Raw genomic sequence first — 17857 nt, 5'->3', positions numbered from 1 at the left:
CTGACTGCATCTCTTCTGGGGGAAGCCAAGACAGACAAGTGTTTCTAGTCCAGAGGTAAGATGGGGTCCAGAGGCTAGGGAGGTGGGTCCGTGGTTGCTGTGTGAGCATGAGGACCTGCATTTGGATGCCCCTCACCCACATAACAGCGAGGCATGGCTGTGTCTATCTGTAATCCCAACCCAGGCCCATGGCTCTCTGACCAGTTAGCCTAGCCAAAACTGTTCAATGAAAGACTCTGTCTTCATGAAGTAAGATAGAGAGCCATAGAAGTTGTTCAGTGAGAAATCCTGTCTTGATGAAATAGATGTAGAGCCATCCTGGTGTCAACCTCCGGCCTCCAAACACCACCCCACACACATACACAAGGTCTGCTTTCCCAAAAGGTACATCGCATGCGCGCGCGCGCGCACACACACACACACACACACACACACACACACACACACACACACACGGGACTAGTGCACGCCCACACACTAAAAAATAAAATAGAGAGTTCAGTCTGTGATTTCTGGAATCAAACAGACCAAGACATTTCTAGATTCCCGGTTCTGCCTCTTTCTCACTGTGTGACCTTAGGCAAGCTATTTAATCTCTGTTTTTCTCTTCGTGAGAAGGTGGCTATGAACGCTTGCCCTGTAGGGATGAACGTGTTAAATAAGATGGCAGCACAAATAAAGCACCCAGCTAAGATGGCCTTTATTAGCCCTCCATCCATCCTGCTCTCAGAGATTTGGAGGACATCTTCTTCCCCCACGCAGCCCTCCTAGTTATTGGGAGATAACTGGATATCTGCATGGCTGCAGATACCTAGACTTCAGTGTCTGCAAAGAGAGTGCACATGGGTAATAGTGAGAAGAGAGAGGATGGTGAGCCAGTGGTGAGCCCTGCCTTTTATTGCAAACTGAGCCATGTATGGTCCTGAGGAGGCAAGAACCAGCCCTCCAGCTTGCTGTCACCATTTCCAGTCAGGGAGGCAGCAAGGCTCTTCATTGTCCCCTCCCTTCCTCTCTCGCCTGCCCCTGGAAGCTTCCTCATATCACCCCGAAGAGCCCATGACTTTCAGGAGCCCAAGTGCTCTGTCACTCCCTTCATTTTGGACTAGACTGACATACCTGACCACCTTTTCTGTTTATGTCCCTCACACAAGGGACAGCATTGTGGGACTGAGTTCAGGCAATGCTGCCCGGACATGGGCAGAGAGACAGGCAGATGGGCTTGTGTCAGGACTCTAATGTCTTGGGGAGATAAAGTCCAAAATGGCAGACAAGGAGCTATGAACTGAGACTCAGCTGGAAGGCTATGGATCGGTGTGGCATCAGAAAAGGGTTGATGAACAGAAAATAGCAATCCACCTTTGTGGGGTTGAGTGGGGCACCTGGTCTGCTGGGCCAGCCAACCAAATGGCAGAGCAGAACGAATATCTCCTGTGAGTCACTAGGTTTAAATCCTTTGGCCACTTCCCATTGGTGAAACCTGGAGCTTGTGGCATGACTGGTTGGGCTACATGATCTGGCTCTCAGCTCCTCTCAGCCCCCTTCTCGCTTCCACAGTTAGGACTGGTCATCCTACTCCACTTGGTCTTGCCACCCCTGAGTGTTTATGGACTCCATCCATCCTCCTGAATGTTCTCTTGAACACTGTGTCCTGGGTGGTATTGAAATTAGAGCAGGTCCCAGTATGTGTTTCCATCCTTCCATTTCCAGAACCTCAAAGAAAGCCTTCCTTGTGGAAAGTATCACAATAGTATTTGTGGAATGAAGTGGCTCTCAGGATTCCTGATTTGCAAAATGGGAAAGTGGTTATAAGAGTGTCTGCCAGGCATGGCGGCACACACCTTTAATCCCAGCACTCGGGAGGCAGAGGCAGGAGGATCTGAGTCTGAGGTCAGCCTGGTCTATAGAGCGAGTTCCAGGACATCCAGGGCTACACAGAGAAGCCTTGTCTTAAAAAACAAAGGAAATAAGGAAGGGAGGGAGGGAAGATGAAAGAAAAGGACAGAACAGAGAATGTGGTCTCCAGCTAAGCTCAGGAAATGAATGAATGAATCCCAGCTATGAACTCCATGGAGATTGGCGTGAGTTGGTCTCCTGCGCTTCCCTCCTCTCCTCATGGGGCTTGCGGTTTCAAGAGAGTTATATTAACAACAGTGGTTAGTCCATAGGATCCAGGTCATTGTTGGCTTTCACAGGTTCTACCCATCTTCCCACCGTTGACTCAAACTCTGTAAATTCCCTGTGATTGTAGGCCCCCAGCCACCCACTTTCTCCTGGACTGGACTCAAAACACTTGCAGAAATGCATTTGACTGTTCCTGTGGTTTTATGCCTTTCTCCACTAATCTTTAGGTCTCATGGAGACTGGACACCACTTAGCTACATTCAGGGTGCCCAGTCCACATTGCACGGCCTGGGCTGCCCCTGAGTTTGACCTTATGTGTGTGGGGAGGGGGATAGGATTTCTAGTCTGGCCTTGGATCTCCGTCTTGCTGACTCTCTCCCGCTGCTGTCTCCCACAGGCACGGACATGGCTGTTTTCTGTCTCCTGTGTGGGAAGCGCTTCCAGGCCCAGAGCGCGCTCCAGCAGCACATGGAGGTCCACGCGGGCGTGCGCAGCTATATCTGCAGCGAGTGCAACCGCACCTTTCCCAGCCACACAGCTCTCAAGCGCCACCTTCGCTCACACACAGGTAGGCTGGTCCCAGGGGGTGCGTGGGGACATTTCCGGACCTTATATCTGGGCTTAACCTCCAAAAATATATGGTGTGTGTTGGGGAGGGAGGTTCTTGGCCTTTCTCTGCTTGAAGTTGTACATAGAAGAGCTCCTATAGAGTGTTTAAATGTTGACAGTTCTCCCAATCCACCACCCACCGCACACCTGTTTCCAGTCTTTCCATACACAGCGCAGAAAATAGTCATAAAAAAAAACCCACCATACTCTTGAGTTCTCCTCTCAGAAACTTTGGTCCTGGGTGGGCTCTAGATCGCAACACCACTAATAAGGATTCCTAAGGGCTTCTGATGCGGGTGGAGGGGAGGGGTGTACTAAAGTGCATTTTGAGAATAACTAACCTAACTCAATTACAATCCCACCACTTGCCCAATCCATCCAAGAATAGCACAGAAGTCAGCTCAGGGCTCCAGATGGCACACTGAAGAACTCATCCTGCCTTCACCACAGAGACAGGAGGCTTCTGCCTTGGCCTTAATGCGGTCTAGGGAAGACAATGAGAGCATTTGAGTAGGAGCCATGAGATAGCCCTGCTTGGCCAGTTCACACGATGGCGTGAAGGATGGGGTATGTGTGAGTCAAGGAGGCAGGGCTACTTGCCTAAGTCCTGGCCTATCCCTGCCACTACCCTCTAGCTTTAGGGGACAGGACACCCAGTGTCAGAGGGCCTTGAAGGAACCCTTGGTCTTTTCCTCGCAGAGGAATCAATGACTTAATTCCTTTCTCTGCCCTAAAGCAAAATGAGATCATCTCTTACTGTCCCTTGGTGAAAGAATGCCAGTTTCTGAACTGTATGTCTCTCTGTGTGTATGTTACTGATCTGTTTTTTTGGGGGGGGGGGGGTGGGGGGAGCTGGGATTAAATCTCTAAGGGTGTAGCAGGGTGCATACACAGGCCTGCTAGAGAAGGCATAAATGTCCCGCATGCTTCATAGAGGGCCAGAAGAATTTCTCATTCTTCCGAGCCTCTTCATAACTCACGGATGGAGTATGTGCCTGGTCCTTACAGAGGTGGCAGGCTGTAATGAGTAAGGAAGTTTTACTCTCGGGCTGAGCTGGACTGTCTTGCCAGTTGTAGGCATTCTCACCAAGAAACCTGATTTGGCTCTGAGTTCTGGATCCCATCCTAGTCAGAGGAGCACAATGCCATATCATTACCAAATGTGAATGGCTCACCAGATGCTTTGGACTGCCGAAGGCTGCTCAGTAGAAAGGAGGAGGTCTTAGCGGCCAAGGTCCAGCAAAGAGAAAGGGATGTGTGCTCAAGGACCTTCTCTACAGTGTCCGCAGAGGGATCTCCCAGTAAGATGTAGACACCATCTGCCAATGTCTCCCTCAATCTCCCTTAATAGGTCCCCAAGTTCAGTCTTCTGGTAGATGGTTAGCCTCCATTAGCCACTTCCAGGGATGCCACTGGGCCAAGTCCCTTGACTTCATGTGCCACGATGATTCGGGCCCTACTGAGTCCACCCAGTATGTAACTTACGTTGCCCATACCACCTTCTCAGAGTTCAGTTAGCCCATGTCAGCCCTGCTCTACCCTGTCAGCCATGCTTCAGATCCCCAGCAAGGACAGGGTTTGGGAGAAACCCTTGCTTATTCTAGAAACACAGACATGTGTGCCCTTTGCACACGCACATTCAGGCACCCATTGATTTTCACACCAGCTCGGCACAGGCTCTGCACACCCCTGACACAATGCCTCATTAATATTCTGTTGTTCTTGGCCCATTTGCTGCTGGGGCCGGTGTTTAGCATCAGCAGCTGTGTTTGGTGCGTTAGTCCAGCCGTGCTCTTGGCATTGATGGATCCTTGATTCACATGGCTCATCATATAATAAACTCTCAGCTGCACTGAAGGGAGGGGCCAAGAGGAAGGGCTCTGCAGAGCCCAGGGGCTGGGACGGGGGTGGGAAGGATGACACTGGGCTTGGCCGGAGCTGAGAAAGCCACTAGGTAATGACAAGCTGGGGAAGAAGGAGGGGTCACAGGTGCCTTGGGCAGGCCAGAGGGGCTCTAATTAGTCTCGTTTGTCCTGCACTTAATGTCAAGCTCATTAACACGTCTACAGAGTTAATCAACATACCACAAATTGGATTTTGACTTCTGTCGCCAGTTCTATGTACATTATGGCCAGCCTGGCCTGATGCGATTAGTTCTCTGGGCGAGGGCTGTAGGCTCGGTGGTCACTGAGCTGTGAAACCCGGGTAGGGTGAGGGTGGGTATGTGTCTTTGGTGACTTGGTGACTTGTCATTTTTTTTCCCTCCCTCTCATTCCCTGAATGCTTTTTATTCTTTCCCTGGGAAGACTCAAGAGAGTTCCTATTTAAACTCATTTAACATGTGATCCACTTCATAATTAAATTCATAAAAATCTGATCAAACAAGCCCCTCTGCTGTTTGTTAAACTCTTAGGGCCCCCCTCTGGAAGCAAGAAGCACACACAGGCAGTCAGCCAGCCCTCCCTCACTGATGCCCCCTCTTCCTGTGCGAGGGCTTGGGGGGGAGGCTGGGTGACTGCCGATGTACGTTTTAATTACCGGCTTCAGCTGAAGTCTCATGTGGCCCTTGCTTTATTTATTTATTTATATCTTAATGAGGATACTGAATCTTTGATTAAAGTCGTAATCGTTGCCGATTCAGGAAGGAGGGGGAGCTGGATGTCAGACCAGACAGGGCCACGTGTGCAGACAGAGAGAGAGAGAGAGAGAGAGAGAGAGAGAGTCAGTCTCATGCATAAACTTCCCCTACTATGGTAGACCCATAGCCACTTAGTACCTGTGTTATTGAAGGCTAGCTTCTTCTTGGGCTTTGACAGGACTGGGAACTGTTCCTTGGTATTGGTATAGGTCTAGTAGTGAGAGACAAGGGTTAGTTTCCCCAGTCCAAATTCCAGGACTCAGTCCATCTCTAGATCACTGGCCAGCCAGGCCCCTGGGCCAGGACACTGCCCCTTAGATAGTGAGGATAGAGATGGTTCTTTGTGCTTCTTTGATGGAGACCCACCCACCCCCTATGCCCTCTGTGCTTCTTGTACATCTTTCACCCTCTGAGAGAGTCGGCCAATGAACAGGCCCCAGCAACCACTCCCCAGAGTCCCAGAAACTGTTCCGAGTCATCAGAGGAGGTGAGCATTTATGTGGGTGCAGGGGCCTGCATTCGGGAAGTAGGATGTTTGGTTATCAGCCCACGGATGGGAGAAGGCAGAGAGAGTAAAATACCCTTTTAAAGAGGAAGTGAAGGCACAGGCCTGCGAGTCTATAAGGAGAAGGACAATTTATGCCCAGGCACGAGCACAGTTTGACATGGGGATAATGAAAAAACGTAGGTCATTGTGGATGACTTAAGCCTTCAGCGGCTGAAGAGAATGTATGAAATGCAGAGGACATTACACGGTTGGCAGCCCCGCACATCTGCAGAGGAACAAGTGAAATACAGTGGGCCATTCTTTACCATAAACTGTGGTTGTTGGAGATGCAGCCCAGAGAGATTGTAATTACAGTGACAAGACGAATCAGCGATATTTAAATATTCATGAATGGAGTCTGGGGTGATCCATCTATCTTTATTGTCTGCGCCTTCACTCCTGTAATAAAATAAGTAGCACAAGTCCCCACCTTTCATCCCCCAAGCTTGACACCTTGGTTACAAAAATGCAAGGTGGTTAACCCCACGCCCCACCTCCCCCCAGTCCACAGAGATTGAAGAGTAGAGTGTCCCGCGGAGAGAATGGTAAGTTAATGGGCATAATTCTAGACTCAGGAAGGGCTGTTCTTCCCAGCCCAGTACCCAGAATTCTCCAAGAGTTGCTTCTGAGTTATTCCTGGGCTAGCACTGAGGGATAAGAGTGGGCAAGGCTTCTTGGTGGCCCCGATAGTCAGTACAGTACAATGTGTCATTTAGCCATGTGGTAAGTGACCAGTGTCCAGACCCTGGGATGAGACCATAGCCTGAGTTCCAGTCTAGCTACTTCTAGCCAGGTGACCTTGGGACAGTGGTTAAATATCTCTAAGCAACCCTCTATCCCCTCTTCTTTGTGAGATAAGCATATTTTTCATCAGATAGTTTCCATGACCACGTGACACGATCTCCGTGAGGTCCTCAGCATAACGGTAAGAATACGGCAAATATGGGCCATTTAAATGGGGATGAATTCTTTTAAATTTTTTTTTTAAAATCATATTATTCTTCTATGAATAAAGGACTAAAAGCATTTAATTTTCTTCTCTTTGGAGAGAGAGAAGGCAGAGTAGCTTAGTCTGCGTGGAGAACTGAAGGGGAGCATCCAAATGGCGGTGATGGATGAGCTGGACTCTGAAGGACGGCTAGGGGTTCACCAGGGGAAGATGTGGAAACAAGGCAGAGGGAATAGCGGTTAACTGGTGGAGTAGGAGAAGGAGCAGATGACATTTGGGGAACAGGAGAAGTTCTCTGAGTTGGAGGGATCGTTTTGAGGGTGGGGAAGCTAGGCTGGAGTGCCCCTTGGCTCTGAACTGGAGGAAAGGGAGAAGAAGAAACCCGAAGTGTGAGTTAAGTCTGAAAGCCCGGCTCCGGCTCCGGCTCCATTCCACCCTCATGGGACACTGCTTTCTGAGGGTTGCAGCTCAGCTCTTTGCTGAGCCAGGCAGGCTTTCTTTTCCTGAGACTGGCTGTTATCCCACAAACGACTGTGGGGCCAAGTAAAATCCGGGTGTGAACACAGGAACCGCTCACTGTTCATGTGGTGGGGACTAGCCAAATCACCTTTGAAGGTGGTAAGCACAGGCAATCTCAGGACACTGAGTGTACCCTGCTGTCCCTGAAGCAGAGGCAGGAGGAAGCAAGGATCTGAGTCAGCCCCTTGTCCTCACAGGTGACCACCCATACGAGTGTGAGTTCTGTGGCAGCTGCTTCCGGGATGAGAGCACACTCAAGAGCCACAAGCGCATCCACACCGGGGAGAAGCCCTATGAGTGCAATGGCTGCGGCAAGAAATTCAGCCTCAAGCACCAGTTGGAAACGCACTACAGGGTTCACACAGGTACCGAGGGCCAGGAATGGGCCCCAGGCTGGCTCTAGGACCTGGGTGGGTGGCTGGAAGTCTTTTGAGAGAAGAAGCCGGGGTAAACATGGTTCAGGGTTCAACCAGAGAGAAAAGGGATAATGGAGAGATGGGAGTGAAGGCGCAATGGTTTAAGAGTGCTTCCTGTTTTTCCAGAGGACCAGAGTTTGGTTGCCAGAACCCTCTGCTTGCCTCAGAGGGCACCACATTCATGTGCACACATGCACACAGGCACACAAATAAAAAATACTGTTTTTTAAAAAAAGAGAGAAATAATATCGTGGTCTGGGTACCACCAGGACCCTCCTCTCAAGGCCAAGGCAGGCATTACTAATCAGGCGTGGCAGATAAGAGTAATCAATTGCAGCACGTGTCTCATGGGCATGGGCAGTTCCCTGAAGTAATCACACCAAAAAGTCGTCCAGGAGTGCTAGGCAATATGATGCTTATTCCAGATTCTAAATTAAGATTAAGTTGGCTAGATTAGTGAAAAGTGAAATTTGAGTGGTTTCATTTTGTTCCATTCATGATTGGAGGCAGAATTAGAGGGCATTAAGTTATGATAAGGGTCAGAAATTGTGACATTGGTTCTGGTCTGTTCTGAAAAGAAAGGATCCCATGTCTCTAACAGGAGAATCTCCCTTTCTTTCCACATAGAATAAATGTGAGCTTCATTTCCACTGGGGTCTCAGGACAGACAGACAGACAGACAGACAGGGTTTAGAGTTGGAGGCAGCTAGAGCTGGCATCTGCTTAACTGGAAAACCTATTTCTTCCCCATTTCAAGTTCAATGACATCACCTTGGTTGCTTAAAAGGGGCCCCAGTGGGAGTATTGACCGCATAGCAATAGAGCTATGTGTCTTTGGAGAGCTGCCTGTTAAATACCCACCCCCTGCAGTCTTCCAGCTGAGGGGAGGTAGCATTTCCTGTGAGGCTGAGGGTGCAACAGAGAAAGGAAGATGCCCTTCCTGATCAGTGGAGACAGCACCCAGTCCAGAGGAGGACATGGTGACCTCAGCTAGCTTAAGGGAGGGCATAGGTTGGGGAGGGGTGGGCAACCAGCAGAAGGTAGAGCTGTTCTCAGGACTTTGTCTTCTCTCCTGAGCTCTGTTTTTCTTGCCCCTACCTCAAAGCCACAGAAGGGGAGGGGATGTTCATTGCTGACAACATCTGTAACCCAGGGAATATCCCAGAGTCCCGGGGTTTCCTCAGTCCCTTGTTGTGGGATGTGACCTAGTGGGCAGATCATTAAATGCATTGGCAGTGACTATTGTAAATAGCTGGTCGATAGTTAGATCACTTCAGCTGTTCATTACTTCATTATTTGCCGGGGCCTCAGCACGGAGGAGTATCGATGGCTAGATGGCTGACCAGTTAATTACTGTATTGAAACAAGGTTCCCTTACATCTCTGCTCAGCTCCAGGGCACTCTAGTGGAAGGGAGATCTGGAAAGCAGACTAGGGTGCCATTGTACACTCCTAGGGTCTCTGTAGAGCCACCCCGCCCCCAGCCCTAGAATGGGAGGTAAAGTCTAGGAGAGGGCTTTAGAGCCTTAGTGGGTAGATGGCTCCAGGTGGGATGTGTTTGAAGGACTGGGCTCCTTGATTGCCCCTGCCTCTTCCCCTCCTTACTATCTGTAGCTCTAAAAGGACTCCACCCGCTTCCCTGTTTCCTATGGATGAGCTTTGCTATGAAGAAGCATCCCGAAGGACTTCAGAGACTTACTACCTCCTTTCTCAGTCCACGTTTCCTTAATTAGAAGGGAAACTCCCTGCCTAAAGATAATGTGACAAGGGGCCAGAGCTCCATAGATCATTTCTAGCTGCCAGTTACTAGCCACGTTAGCCAATAACCATACAATATAACCCTATAACCATACCATTAGCCCTGTGTGATCAATGGCTGCCATGTTGGATGGGAAGTTCTGTTGGAGACTACAAAGCTAGAAGGATGGACATTCTCCAGCAAGCCTAAGGATGACCCATGGCCCTCTCGGTCCTCACATTCCCCTGTCCTGCCTTGTCTCCTCCACAGGTGAGAAGCCCTTCGAGTGCAAACTCTGCCACCAGCGCTCCCGAGACTACTCGGCCATGATCAAGCACCTGAGAACGCACAACGGCGCCTCGCCCTACCAGTGCACCATCTGCACGGAGTACTGCCCCAGCCTCTCCTCCATGCAGAAGCACATGAAAGGCCACAAGCCGGAGGAGATCCCCCCCGACTGGAGGATAGAGAAGACGTACCTCTACCTGTGTTATGTGTGAAGCAGGGACCCCCCCCCCCCACATAAGATAGAGCAATGGTGGGAGCCCGCAAAGATGAGCTAGAGCAAGATAAAGTGGAAAGACTGTGCAGAGAAAAGAGGGGGGAATAGAAAAGAAAAAGAGAGAGAGAGAGAGAGAGAGAGAGAGAGAGAGAGAAGGAGAAGGAAACTAAGTAGTTACTTGGCCTTGGATTCCTTCTGGGACTCTAGGCCATCTGGCTGTCATGCCGCTGCTCCTTTCTTGGGGTTTCTACCCAACTTGGTTCTGTTGGGTGGGTGGGGTGGTTTTGCTCATTCACACAGTGGCATATTTTTCTCCTCTCCGCAACCTAGACCTTCCTTTTTTTGTCCAGAAATGGAGCCCAAAAAGCAAGTGCGAGGTCCTTGGGTCAGAGCCACTGCCTCTGCCCTCACTCCTTCCTTCCCCTCCTCGGAAGAGGGCAGGAAGGGAGCAGAGAGGGCCACTGGGAGCGGTGAGAGGTGGTGTCTCTGGTTGACTGCCGCTCAGAGTGGTGGCTCTGGAAGACTGGGGGGCAGACTGGGAAGAGAAAGGGCTTCCTGCTCTGCCCAGCCCTGCCTGCTGCCCCTCATGGTCTTCGAGAGCCCCATGGCTCGCCTCACCCTTCAGCTCCTTGCACCTGCTTGATGGCTGTCCTCTGGTCACAAGGGTCTCACTCCCTGTGTGGATCTGGACTGTGTCTTCCTTAGGTCCCTCCTGGGGAAAACTGTGTCAGATTCCAAAACCCCTTCCTTCTTTCCCTTAGCTTTCAGAGAACACAGAACAAAATAAATCCGCACTGAACCCCAGCCAAACCCCCTCATGTGCAAGATCCCTGCTGACCTGCTTTCTGCTTGCAAAAAGGAAACAAAACAAAAACCAACTAAATATATTCCATCCCACCATCCAAACAAGCACACATCACCGCAACCTCACTTGGGCCCCTAGGGGAAGGAATGCCATCATCTTATTGAAAAGTCCCATTGCCAGGAGAAGTGGATACTCTCCTGCAGGTGAACTTTACCTGCCGGAGGGAGGGAATGGATGTCCTGACAGAGCATGGTGGGGGGCGCAGGGTGGAGGGGAGTTGCTATCACAGTGAGGATCTTTTAACCCCAGATCTGGAAATTAGCACTGAATTCCTGGCTTGGGGCCTGGCAGTCTCCAGGGAGCAGGGAGGAGGAGCCGAACGCGCTTTGGCCTCTTGTTACTTTTGCTTTTAGCACATTGTACTTGAATTACCTCAGTTTTTATTTTTTGTGACCTCATGAGCTTTTTAACCCCCTATCTCTTTTTTCCCCCCTTTGGTTGGGTGGGGAGGGTTGTTGGAGGAATGGGGAGAGTGTGTCTTTCTGTCTTTCCAGCAGAAGTTAATAGTTGGCTTTGAATCTGATCTGGTAGAAAACCTCCCCTTCTCTGGTGGACCACTCAGGATCAGAATGGCAGGCCAGGAGGGCTGAGGAGGTGGTAGGAATGGAGAGAATATGACAATTGGGTGGGTTCTCAGGGCCCCTGTAGGGTCACGTACGGGTCATTCTTGGCACCGTCCAGGGCTCAGACTATCAGTGCCCAGCTTTAGGTCAGCCTGAAACACTTTAGAGGAATGTCCCACTGGTTGTAGAATTATCAGGGCTGTTCAGGCTTGGTGGGGCAGAGGGTGGGCTGTTACTAAGATCTATACAACCACACAGTCCCCTCCTTGTGCTGTTACCACTGCCAAAATTGGTATATTTTCATGGCTGGTATGTATGTGAGGAGCGGACCAGCCTGGTTTTTGTTTTTTGTTTGTTTGGTTTTTTTTTTGGGGGGGGGGTTGCTGGGTGGGGGATTGTTTTTCTAAAAGCTACCTCTTCTGTTTGTCCAGTCTTTCGTTCCTTCTGCAGTTCAGCCTCCTCCCACCCTCCAGCCTCCCCACCCTGAATTTTGGAAAGCACATTTGCAGTAATACCTTTTGCTTTGGGATGAGCCCTCCCTTTCATTTCATGCTTATGTATAACTGTTGCTTTCCTCCTCCTCCTCCTCCTCCTCCTCCTCCTCCTCCTCCTCCTCCTCCTCCTCCTCCTCCTCCTCTTCCTCTTCCTCCTCGGCTTTCTCTGAGACAGTCATAGCTGTGTTTTGATCTTAGGGTTTAAAACGTGGTTTAGGGAAGCCGTCGGCAGGGGCAAAGGCCCATGAAGAATAGCAGAAGGTCCGATGGGCGCTGCTGTAACCACTCCCTCTGTCCCTTGGCCAAGCCCCTGTCCCTCCCATCTTCCCCTTCAATCTCATCTGCCATATCTGAAGGCCTTAAAAAGTGTGTGTTGGGAGGATGTGGTTTGCGGGTGCTTGCCCCTCCAGTGTGAAGTAGGGATGGCAAAGTACAGGGGGCGCTATTTCTGAACTATAGTTAGTAATGACTTAGTGCTTTGGGGAGGCAAAAAGTTTAAACTTGAAACATGTGACCAGAACCGTTGTCATGTTTAAAATGTGAAAAGAGAATCTTTCTAGGGAAGAGCTATCTGTAAAAGTCCTTCTGCACTGTGGCTTCCTCCCCCAGACCAGGGGGATAAAGTGGGAGCTGCTGACCTTTGGGGGCTCTGTAAATCTCAGAAAACAGTATTTTTAGCAGTAAGATGTCATTCAAAATTGGTGGTGGGTAGGGGGAGGATAGCCAACTGTTCCATAGAACTGACTGGTCCCTTGCTTCCCAGCCCTTCCCACTCAGCCTACCCCTCCCACCCCTCCTTCTGCCCAATCATAAAAGTTTGAGACGGTTGAGCAGATCTTTGCAAACTGTAATATTTTTGTAGTATTTGTTAGCTCCTTCTTCAGTTCTGCAGGACCTTGCTCTTTCCTTTTGTAATGTGAATAGGAAAAAAAGATTTTAAAAAAGAAAAAGTTAAAAAAAAGTTCACCACCATCAATAGCAAAATATCCCTTTGTACGTATGTGCATGTGTATATGTGTGTATGTGCTTGTGTTGTGTGTGTGTGTGTGCGTGCTTGTGTCGTGTCCTGTGTCTGTGTGTGCGCGCGCATGCGCTACTGGAGGTGAATCCATGCTGCGTTGTCTGTGCTGCTGTCTCAGTGTTGGATGGTACTCACTCAGCACCTACCTGCCCTGTCTGTCCCTGAGGATTCTGGGAATCCTAGTGGAGGCAGGGACAGCTTAGAAAGGACACTTTCCTTGTTTCCCTTGCAGCCCGAACCCCAAGATGTTCCAGCATGCCTCTCCTCCAGCTCCCACTCACAAAGAGGAAACAGTTTTCAGGTTGCCAGGGCCTTTTCTGCTGGGCTTGATGGCCACTGGGCAGGTAGGGGGCTGTTGGGAAGCTTTCTGGAGCCCCCACAATTGGGGAAACTAGAAGGATGGCGGCACTTTCCGTCCCAGGGAAGCTGGAATTGTATTTATTCCACTCCTCTTTGAGACTTCTGGTTTGTCATTCTCTGCCTTTGGTAGTATTCTTACCGAACCCCAATACTGCCTTATCTGGCTCTGTGACCTTCTCCCGCCTAGCAAATCCAAGCTGCTCACTGGTCCCTCCCCTTGCCCAGCTTCTACGAATGAATCCTTAGTGCGTTTGGTGACCCTGATCCTTTCCTCGGAGTTCCTCCCCTCCTCACTCCTTTACGCATTTAAAGCATTAGAATCCTATGTGTATATGGGATAGACAAATATATATATATATATAGAAAGAGAGAGATATAGCAAGAGAGATATAAAATAGAAAAACGACATTGCTGCTCGGCTGCTTTACATGAAGAAGAGGAAGGCAGATCTGGGTACGAGGGTGGGTCGAAAGGCTGGGGGAACCCAGTGATTCAGTACAATCCAGGGATGCTGCACGGGCTTATTTAAATCTTTGTGCCTGAACAGTTTTTTTTTTCATGTTTAGAAAAGAAAAAAAAAACTGCTGCAAATTTTTACAAGTGTATGGTACGCTTCCAGATGCAATGGGTGCGACCGGGTGAGAGGGCCAGGGCCCTTTGTTAGAGGGGAGCAAGCAGGAAGCACTTTTGGTCTTGGGCCATTGGGGGGGGGGAGTAGAATGGGTAGACTTTCGGCCAATCCCCTGGCAAGCCAGACTAGGGTGGACACTGGGGACACTGATATGTGAGACAGATGCATAAAGAGCTGGGGTTCTGTTGGTTTATTTTTCCTTCTGCTTGTTTTGCCACCCCCTTCCATCCGGTCTCCTCCTCTCCTGGAACTTCCGGCTTGGCTCCTGTGGCTGCAACTTATCTGGAGATGCCCCTAGGAGGACTAACAGCAGAACTCATGTGTGGAGGGGGGGAAAGAGATGCCCAAAAGAAGGGTGCAGGGCAAACAGAATAGATGACATCAGGGGAAAGGATGAGGAGAAAGGAGTAAAAGCCCCAGCAAGCCTGCCTGCCTGCCAGCAGCTCTGAGTCCTCGGCTCCTGGGTGGCCCACTTTGCAGACAGGGTCCTTCCTCCCCGTGTGTATCATAGTGTTTGTTCACATAGTGTTATGCATGCATCCTTGTAAGGTGAAGAACCATCATGATGCACCATGCCATCGCCCTATATATAAAGATAAATATATATAAATATATGTATGTAAGTTATAGCACTGAGGGCCCTGCGGCCCTGCTGGACCAAGCAAAACTAAGCCTTTGGTTTGGGTGTTATGTTTTGTTCCTTTTTTTTTTTTTTTTGCTTGTCTGATGTAAGAGCACAAGTGCCAGTCCAATTGCTTTGTATCACAAAATAGTGTTTTTTAATTCATCAATGTTCTAGTTAATGTCTACCTCAGCACCTCCTCTTAGCCTAATTCTAGGAGGTTGCCCAATTTTGTTTCTTCAGCTTTCTTGGTTCTTTTTGTTGTTGTACAAATCAATCTCCCCACCCTGGTCTCTTCCTCCTTCTTCCTCTCCTCACTCTCCCAATCCTCGTCTCTCTCCTCACCCACGCTCTCTTTCCCTCAGGTCCTCCTCCCTCCTGTCAGTCCATCTCTCCCTCCCCTTGCCTCACTTTCCCCCAGTCCAGATTGCCAGTTCTTTCTGTCCACTCGAAGTACGCTCCCCCCCCCCCGATTGCCGCTTATCCACACCTGCCTTCGTTTTGTGTAGATTGATGCGTTTCTTTGTAACTTCAGTGTTTCTGACAAGATTTAAAAAAAAAAATAAGGAAAAAGACGACTTTCCTGCTGCAGGTTTTTTTCTTCATGTGTCACTAAGTGAAGTTTGTGCCTTCTATAGCAAAGAGAATATTTTTTACATCCTACTAACAGTAGATTTTTTTGTAGTGAACATTTTTTGTATTTTTATTTATAAGTCTCATAAGAAAAATAGCGATGTTCAGTTGTATACCTTGAATCTGCAGTTAGAAGAGAATAAAGTTAATTCAGTTGTCTCTGGCTCCAAGTGTCCTTTTAAAAAATGTGTTTTTTTTTCTGTCTTGGGTGGGAACACAGCTGGGATTTCTGCCTGGTGATGAAGAGGAAGTCTCGATTTCTCTTGCATTCTTATGATTTGGCGTGTCTGTGCATGCATGTGGATATGGGTACCCACACGGACACCTGCTATGATGCACAGTTCTCTCCGTTCACCAAATAGGGCCTGGGGATCATACTCAAATCCTCGAGTGGCAAGTTCCTTTGACAGTAAGCCATCTCAGCAATCACACATTCAGCCTTAATTACATACACTTTTATGCTACGTGTGTAAGTCACATATCCAGGGATGTTAACACAGGCAATCAGGCCTGGCAGCAAGTGTCTCTATCCACGGCGCCATTTTACTGGTCCCCATTCTTGCCTTAAAATCTTTTTTTTTATTACATTTTATTTATTGTGGGTCTGTATGCACAAATGCCAAGCACATGCATAGAGGTCAGAAGACAACTCTAAAATAGTTGAAGAACTATTTTATTTTGTGTATGAGTGTTTTGTCTGTATGTCTGTGCACCATATGTGTGCCTGGTACCTTCTGAGGAGAGAAGAGGACCTCGGATCCCCTGAAACCAAGGTTAGAAATGGTTGTGAGCCATCGTGTGGGTGCTGAAAATCAAACCTGAGTCTTCAGCAAGAGCAACAAGTGCTCTTAACCACTTAGCCATCTATCCCAGAATGCAACTTTTGGAAGTCAATTCTCTGTTTACCATGTGAGTCTTGGGAATTGAGCTCTGACTATCAGGCTTAGCAGCAGGTGCCTTTACCCACGGAGCTCCCTTACCAGCCCAATGGTTACCTTGCTTTTGGGGAGTGGGGTTCAAGAAGCACTGGGAATTCAGGAAGCAGCACTCACAGAGTTTCAAAGTGTGTGGTGATTGCTCAGGACCATGAACTGGCACTGGTGATCAAACTTCACATCCAGGTCAGATACCAAAGCAGGTTACTTTTCCCAGGTCCAGAGGCGGGGTCTCCAATCGTCCTCGAAGTTAAGTACACTTCAAAGTTGCCTCAACACAAAGCTTGCACCCAGTAGAAGGTCCTCAGTTCCGTTCTGTGGCAGCCAAGGGCTATTGCCAAGCTGGAGGTTTTGCTCAGTGATACGGCGCCTGCCTGACATGTCCAAAGTCTATGGTTCCATTCCTTCTTCTGCTGCAGGTGGAAGCCCCACCCAACTCATCTTCAGTCCTATACCCAGTTCTGCTTAAATCCTGGATGCATAGGCCAGCATTTCAGCCTTTCTCCTCCAGCATCATCCACCTTTCCACTGAGACACAGATGGGACTCAGATCATGGCCACCACAACGGGTCACTGCAGTGCTAACAATGGTGAGCATCGACCTGGCCCACAGCTGACTTCGAGTCACCAGCCCGTGTCCCCTGCTGTGCAATTTAGAGAAAATCTCTGTCTCTCTCTGTCTATCTCTCTCTGTCTCTCTGTCTCTGTCTCTCTCTCTCTCTCTCTGTGCATGTGCGTGTGTGTGTGTGCGTGCGTGTGTGTGTGTGTGTGTGTGCGTGTGTGTGTGTGTGTGTTCCAGTTCCTATTCTCACAGGTCCTGCCTGGGTCTGGCTGGTTCTGCGGTTGTTGGGCTGAGAGACGCTTAAGTCACACTAACCCTCCCAGGGAGAGGTCCAGCTCAGGACAGGCAGCCCCCATCCTCCAGAGCCTTTCTGTCCTCTGCTCTGTTCTGCTTTCCTTCCCTCCTCTTTCCCCTCATCTTCCACCCAGGGTTGCATCTCTCTCCTTCATTCCTCTGCTTCCTTCTCTCCCTGTCCCTCACTTTCTCATTTCTGGGAGATTTCTTTTGCCCTATACCTCGGTCCCATGTCAGGGTTCCCCCCTCTAGGAAAACAGTACTTGGCCAAAGATGTGTATGTTTTGATTGGGTTCTGCTCCCCTCAACCCTTGCCCCTCTTGACCAGCCCCCGCCCCTCCCCCTGCACCCCGCCCCTCCCTCAGGCCTCAGCTTTCTTTGACAGATGGGAGGGCAGTGGGCACTCCCTCTTTAAAACAACATTTAATCGCCGTTTTCTGTTCTTGGACATCAAAGCTGGGGCTTAGGCGCTGCATTGGGGTCCTGGCGGCGCGGGCTATGGGGGGAGAGGAGGTGAGTGAATAGGGGCTGGCTGAATGGGCTTTGTGTGACTGCCGGGGTCTGCCTGCTTTACATGCTCTTTGACCCAGATATGATCTCATGGAGAGAAAGGGGCCCGGCCAGGCCAGCCTGAGAACGCTCCGCTGAGGCCTGCCGCCGCCCCTCCTCCCTCGCTGGGCAGCGGGCCGCAGCTGCCCTCTGCCCCAGCCCACAGCATGGGCAACCTCCTCCAGGGCAGGCCTCGCCCGAGGTGGGGGTGGGGTGGGGCATGAGGCCGAGGTCAGAAGAGGGGACAGGCAGCTGGGCTGGAAAGATACAGCCCCAGGTTGGGTATTGGA

The 17857-nt window shown here is 49.9% G+C and overlaps 1 protein-coding gene across 1 annotated transcript; it reads left to right on the top strand.

The window, feature by feature from the left end:
• The first annotated feature begins 2522 nt into the window (after positions 1-2522).
• Positions 2523-15392, top strand: LOC106143776 (zinc finger and BTB domain-containing protein 16). The gene is made up of 3 exons (XM_013346301.2): positions 2523-2689; positions 7581-7748; positions 9807-15392. The coding sequence occupies exons 1-3, from the start codon at positions 2527-2529 to the stop codon at positions 10034-10036; spliced, it is 561 nt and encodes a 186-aa protein (XP_013201755.1). The 5' UTR covers positions 2523-2526; the 3' UTR covers positions 10037-15392.
• Positions 15393-17857: the final 2465 nt, after the last annotated feature.

This window comes from Microtus ochrogaster, chromosome 5, assembly GCF_000317375.1.
Source record: "Microtus ochrogaster isolate Prairie Vole_2 chromosome 5, MicOch1.0, whole genome shotgun sequence".
Lineage (NCBI taxonomy): Eukaryota > Metazoa > Chordata > Mammalia > Rodentia > Cricetidae > Microtus > Microtus ochrogaster.
The sequence above is the reverse complement of the archived record's forward strand: the minus strand, read 5'-3'. Positions and strand labels throughout refer to the sequence as shown.